The sequence below is a fragment of the Echiichthys vipera genome, assembly GCF_963691815.1.
Source record: "Echiichthys vipera genome assembly, chromosome: 9".
Classification (NCBI taxonomy): Eukaryota; Metazoa; Chordata; class Actinopteri; order Perciformes; family Trachinidae; genus Echiichthys; species Echiichthys vipera.
Genome location: NC_139834.1, coordinates 32,698,618 through 32,704,581, shown reverse-complemented (window position 1 = coordinate 32,704,581; position 5,964 = coordinate 32,698,618). Strand labels below are relative to the sequence as shown.

Sequence of the window (5,964 nt, the reverse complement as noted above, 5' to 3'; positions counted from 1 at the left end):
ACATCCTATTTTACTGTTTTAGCCCCTCAGTTTTCCAGTGTTTTCTCGAGGGGGCCGACCACACCGAGAGTTGTTTCTGGTCCACTGATGCGGGTGCTGTCCCTTTGATGGCCCTGTCCCGGATGGCTTGAGAGCATTGTCTTTAAGTTAATTTGTAAATAGTTAGTATTTAACCCCTGTAAATATTTAACTATAGAATTTATTTTTTCTCCTCAGTTTTGAAGAAATGAACGCATCATCTGACAATGTGACGGCGGTTTTACAGTATCGAGACTCCTTCTCCAAAGCTGTGACCAAGAATGTGATTGTTGTGGTTCTCGGGATCTCCATCAACTACATCAATGCAGGCCTCATTCACACCTTCTGCAAACACCAGGTCTGCTATTCCTTTTAACATGTAGGCAGTAGGGATGGGCACGAGTAGTTCATTCAAAAATCGAGGGCTCTCCTCAATTCCTCGAGGGCCAACCGAGTACTCATCTCATCTCAGATTAAACCGCTTATTCAGGGTCGGGTCGCGGGGGCAGCAGCTTTAGCAGGGGACCCCAAACTTCCCTTTCCCAGGCCACATTAACCAGCTCTAACTGGGGTATCCTGAAGCATTCCCAGGCCAGTGTGGGGATCTAATCTCTCCACCTGGTCCTGGGTCTTCCCCGAGGCCTCCTCCCAGCTGGACGTGCCTGGAACACCTCCCTAGGGAGGCGCCCAGGGTTCATCCTTACCAGATGATTCTGAACCACCTCAACTGGCTCCTTTCAACGCAAAGGAGCAGCGGCTCTACTCCAAGTTCCTCATGGACGGCTGAACTTCTCCCCCTCTCTCTAAGCGAGACTCCAGCCCCCCTCCTGAGGAAACACATTTCGGCCGCTTGTACCTGTGACCTCGTTCTTTCGGTCATGTCAACTGAGTACCCTTTTTTCTAAATTTATTTTAAGAACACAACGCATCTTCCTACAGGAATAATGATGCACAGGAATAAAGCATGTCTGTCACAGTTACCCTTTAAGGATTTGTTCTTTTACAGCCACAACTTCAGAACATTGTTTCCTGACAAAAATGTGATTGAATCCTCGTTCCCATTCTGTTGCTGGCACAGAAGTGGCAGGTATCAGCAGAATTTGCTTTGATACAACGCTCAGTTTTTTGTCACAGTGCCTGTTGGACGTCCACCACTCCAGTAGGTTTTGCTGAAGGCCTTGCAGAGTAACCCCGTCATGTAGGTCCCACAATCAAAAGTTCAAGCGCAGAAGCAAGAAGTGCTGCTCGCACACAAGAACCTTAAGAGCCTTGTTTACCAATCGAGGTAATTTGAAACGAGAACTACTCGAGGAATCAATCACTCACGCCCATCCCAAGTAGGCACTTTTGTTGAATTTACATAAAGTTATCAGCAATTCTATATGAAGCTGTAGACACATGTGGATTTGTTTAATGAGAGACATGTTTACTGGAGCTGTATATTCATAATCAGAATGAACTGCCATTTCTTTTCATTTCGGTATTTAGCTTTACATCGTGTTCATGTTAGCAGATTTCTAGTTGTGATTGAATAACTTGTTTTGTTTGGTCCCAACTAATCAAGAGCAGGTTCAAAAGTGACATTTTAGTCAACATAGGAGCTGCAGTAGCAGTTACTAAGAGATTTAACTGAATGTAGAAGTACACAAGAAATATAATAATTGTCTTTTCAGCGAGTCAATTCACCTGTACAGCTGCATCAATCTTTTTTGGCAATATTTTTTGTGGCCATACTACTGTAAATGTATCTACTGATGTATCTAGGGAGCTATAAAGTGAAAGATGGAAGACACCCCCAAAATACTGGTTGATTTTTTTTTTCCAGCACCAAATCTTTATGAGCCACTACCCAATTCAGAGGTTTGAAACCAGGCTAGTAGCTGAGCTGAGGCACTGAAGCATCACAAAGCTGAACCACTGATAAGAATTTACATCAAAATCACAATTTGAATGAGTTCAAGGTATTTAGCAGCTAGCTAGCAAGCTATGTCAAATGCATCTGATTGACATCTGGCAAATACTGAGTAGTTTGAATCCCACATTGAGCATGATATCCCTGTTTCAAGTTAGAATCTCTGATGTCAGACTTCATGGTGTTTTCATTTCTTATCTCTCTTCCTTGGTGTTTTTCTGTCCTACCTCCAGATCTTCTACATGAATCCTCGATACATCCTTTTCATTCATCTGGTCGCCAATGACATGATCCAATTGACGGTGACTGTCACCCTGTTTCTCATCAGCTACACTATCTATAAAATAAATGTCCCCATCTGTTGTATCTTCATCCTGCTTGCTGTTTTTACCACTCAAAACACCCCTCTGAACCTGGCTTGCATGGCAGTGGAGTGCTACATCGCCATCTGCCTCCCTCTTCACCACATGCAGATCTGTACCGTCAAGAGAACATTAATGCTGATTGGTTTAATCTGGACGACAAACATGTTGTCTGGTCTTAGTGATCTGCTGATCACTTTGGTCACCGAGCTGCTGGACTTTTATTTACAGGTTCTCTGTGTCGCACAAAATGTCTTCCGAAATCCTCTCACCATCAAAAAGAGAGATATCACATATGCAGTGTTTTTAGTTCTAGTGTGGATCACTATCTTTTACACTTACTTAAGAATTATCTTCACTGCTAAGAAAGCTAGCAAAGATGCTAAAAATGCCAGAAACACAATCATCCTCCATGGGTTTCAGGTGCTGCTGTGTACGACAACATATGCAGTCGCCCCATTGAAAGAAGCTCTGCTGCAATGGTTCCCTAAGAATTACACAGACTCTCTGTTTGCTTGTTATATTATTATACAGGTCCTACCACGATGTATAAGTCCAATCCTATATGGAGTAAGAGACAAGACCTTCAGGAAGTACCTGAAAAAGTATCTATCACTGTGTGCGATTTGTAAAAAATAACAGAAGGGAGGAATCACTTTCAACGCCCGGTTACCTGGTGTTAAGGGTGGAGACAGTGGATAAAAGACAGTCAGGAATGGACAGCCCTGAGGGGTTGATAAGTGAAGCATCTCAGGGAGAGTTCAGTTCAATCTACTTGCAAACTGGGTCCATAACATCTAGCATCCCTTTGCTGTTACACTTGTATATCTACCTCAGGTGCTTTCCATTTCTTCCTATCATCCTTGAGATTGTTCTACACTTTTATTGGTGTGTTTAATTAAAGTGATTAGACTTGATTAGAAAAGGCACACACCTGTTTATATAAGACCTTACAGCTCACAGTGCATGTCAGTGCAAATGAGAATGATGAGGTCAAAGGAACTTCCCGAAGAGCTTAAAGACAAATTATTGCAAGCACAGATCAGGCCGAGGTTACAAAAGTCTTTCTGCTGCACTTAAAGTTCCTAAGAGCACAGTGGCCTCCATAATCCTCAAATGGAAGAAGTTTGGCATGACCAGAACTCTTTTTAAAGCTGGCCGTGCGGCCAAACTAAGCATTCAAGGGAGAAGAGCCTTGGTGAGAGAGGCAAAAAGAACTGATCACTGTGAATTAGCTTCAGAGATGCAGTGGGGAGATGGGAGAAAGTTCTAGAAAGTCAAGCACCACTGCAGCCTTCCACCACTTGGGGCTTTATGGCAGAGTGGCATGACAAAAGCCTCTCCTCAGGGCATGACACACGAAAGCACGATGAATTTAGTCAAAAAAACACATTCTCAGACTGTGAGAAATAAGATTCTCTGGTCTGATGAGACCGAGATTGAACTTGAAGCAGTATGTGTGGAATAAAACAGGCAGCTCTCATCATCTGCCCAATCAATCCCAACAGTGAAGCATAAGTGGTGACGCATCATGCTGTGGGGGCATTTTTCAGCTGCAGGGACAAGACCACTGGTTGCAATTAAAGGTAAGATAACTGCGGCCAAGTACAGAGATATCCTGGAGGAAAACCTTTTCCAGAGTGCTCAGGACCTCAGACTGGGCCAGGGTTCGCCTTCCAACGAGATAATGACCCGAACCACACAGCTAAATTTACAAAGGAGTGGCTTAGGAACAACTCTGTGCCGGTTCTTGAACGGCCCAGCCAGAACCCTTACGTACCCATTTGAGCATCTCTGGAGAGACATGGAAATGGCTGTCCATCAGCATTCACCATCCAATTCCAGAACTGAAGAGACTGTAGCGGAGGATCCCCAAATCCAGGTATGAAAATCTTGTTGCATCACTCCCAAGAAGACTCATCGCTGTATGAGCTCAAAAGATCCTTCTACTCAACACTGAGCAAAGGGTCGGAATACGTATGGCCATGTGATATTTCAGTTTTGGTGTTCGATAAATTTGCAAAAATGTCTACAATTCTGTGTTTTTCTGTCAAAATGCTCTGCTGTGTGTATATTATTGAGAAAAATACACTTAAATGACTTGAGCATGAACTATGGCTGCAAAGTAACAAAGTGTAAAAGATTTAAGGGGGCCCAAATACTTTCCGATCCTGCTGTATATCATCAATTTCAGTAGACATTTCCACCTTAATGACTGCTGCACCTAGATCTAGGAAGGAGTTTGGATCTTGTCCAATATGTGATATATCTGGACTACACAATTTTTCAAAACAACTTTTAAATGTTGCAAAAATTCCCAGAGTGTCAACAATTACCTGTCCATTGATGTTTTCTACAGAAGATAATAAAATCTTACCATTAGGCCTACTGAGCCAATTCGGTGGTAGATAAGTGCCATACACCCTCAAATGTATGGTAGTCAACGTCTCATCTCTCATCTCATCTTCAGCCTCTTATCCGTGGTCGGTCGTGGGGGCAGCAGCTTTAGCAGGGGACACCAAACTTCCCTTTCCCGGGCCACATGAACCAGCTCTAACTGGGGGATCCCGAGGCGTTCCCAGGCCAGTGTGGAGATCTAATCTCTCCACCTGGTCCTGGGTCTTCCCCGAGGCCTCCTCCCAGCTGGACGTGCCTGGAACACCTCCCTAGGGAGGCGCCCGGGTGTTCAATTGTGTTTTGGTAACATATTTCAGATGTCATGCAAATAAAGCCTTGTAAATTGAATTGAATTTGTATTTTTTACATGTGCTTTTATAATTGTTCAAACGTGTTTCCATTTATTCTCTGTAACTTCTAGAGAACTGCTTTCATCTCGATGAAATGAGAAATTAAAAAAGTTCTTAAGAAAAACATGGTCATGGACCTCAAAGGGATTTTCATCAGTTATTGTATTGTAGATCAGCACAAGTTTGAAAGAATTTCAAATAAAACAATACCCAGAACTAGTTCAAATATCGACACACTGAGATAAGATTGTCAGACCCAGGCAGGAAAGAGGACTCAGATGCGGAGGTTCGCGGATCAACACTGAATTTATTTGCTTGACGACAACAACGTGGCACAGAATGAAAGCCAAAAACAAAAAAATCACTCAGCACAGGAGGAACAAAACAAAAGGCAAAGTTAACAAATAAATCTCAAAACAAAGTCGCTCCGTACAGGAGAAATAACCGTGGTGGAGAATGAGCGGGCGAAGATCCTCTGGGACTTCCAGATACAGACTGACAAGATGGTGATAGCAAACCAACCAGATATTGCGGTGGTGGATAAAGGACAGAGGAAAGCCGTGGTGGTGGATAAAGGACAGAGGAAAGACGTGGTGGTGGATTAAGGACAGAAGAAAGCCGTGGTGGTGGATGTAGCAATACCAAGTGATGGGAACATCGGCAAAAAGGAACACGAGAAACTTGAAAAATACCAAGGGCTCAGAGAGGAGCTGGAGAGAGCCTGGAAGGTAAAGTTGGCAGTGGTTCCCGTGGTGTTCGGAGCGCTAGGGGCAGTGACAACCAAGCTGGAGGAGTGGTTACAGCAGATTCCCGGAACAACCTGGACATCTCGGTCCAGAAAAGTTTAGTGCTCGGAACAGCAAAGATACTGCGCAGAACCCTCAAGCTCCCTGAGGACCCAAGCTTAGAGAGAGGGTCAACCACC

At 43.8% G+C, this 5,964-nt stretch overlaps 1 protein-coding gene across 1 annotated transcript; it reads left to right on the top strand.

Annotated features, from left to right (window-relative positions):
- Positions 1-226: 226 nt before the first annotated feature.
- Positions 227-5,644, top strand: LOC310951201 (odorant receptor 131-2-like; the record flags this gene model as incomplete). Its single annotated transcript, XM_083919323.1, has 4 exons — positions 227-376; positions 2,164-2,920; positions 3,846-3,878; positions 5,475-5,644. The coding sequence occupies 4 exons, from the start codon at positions 227-229 to the stop codon at positions 5,642-5,644; spliced, it is 1,110 nt and encodes a 369-aa protein (XP_083775449.1).
- Between the last annotated feature and the right edge of the window lie 320 nt (positions 5,645-5,964).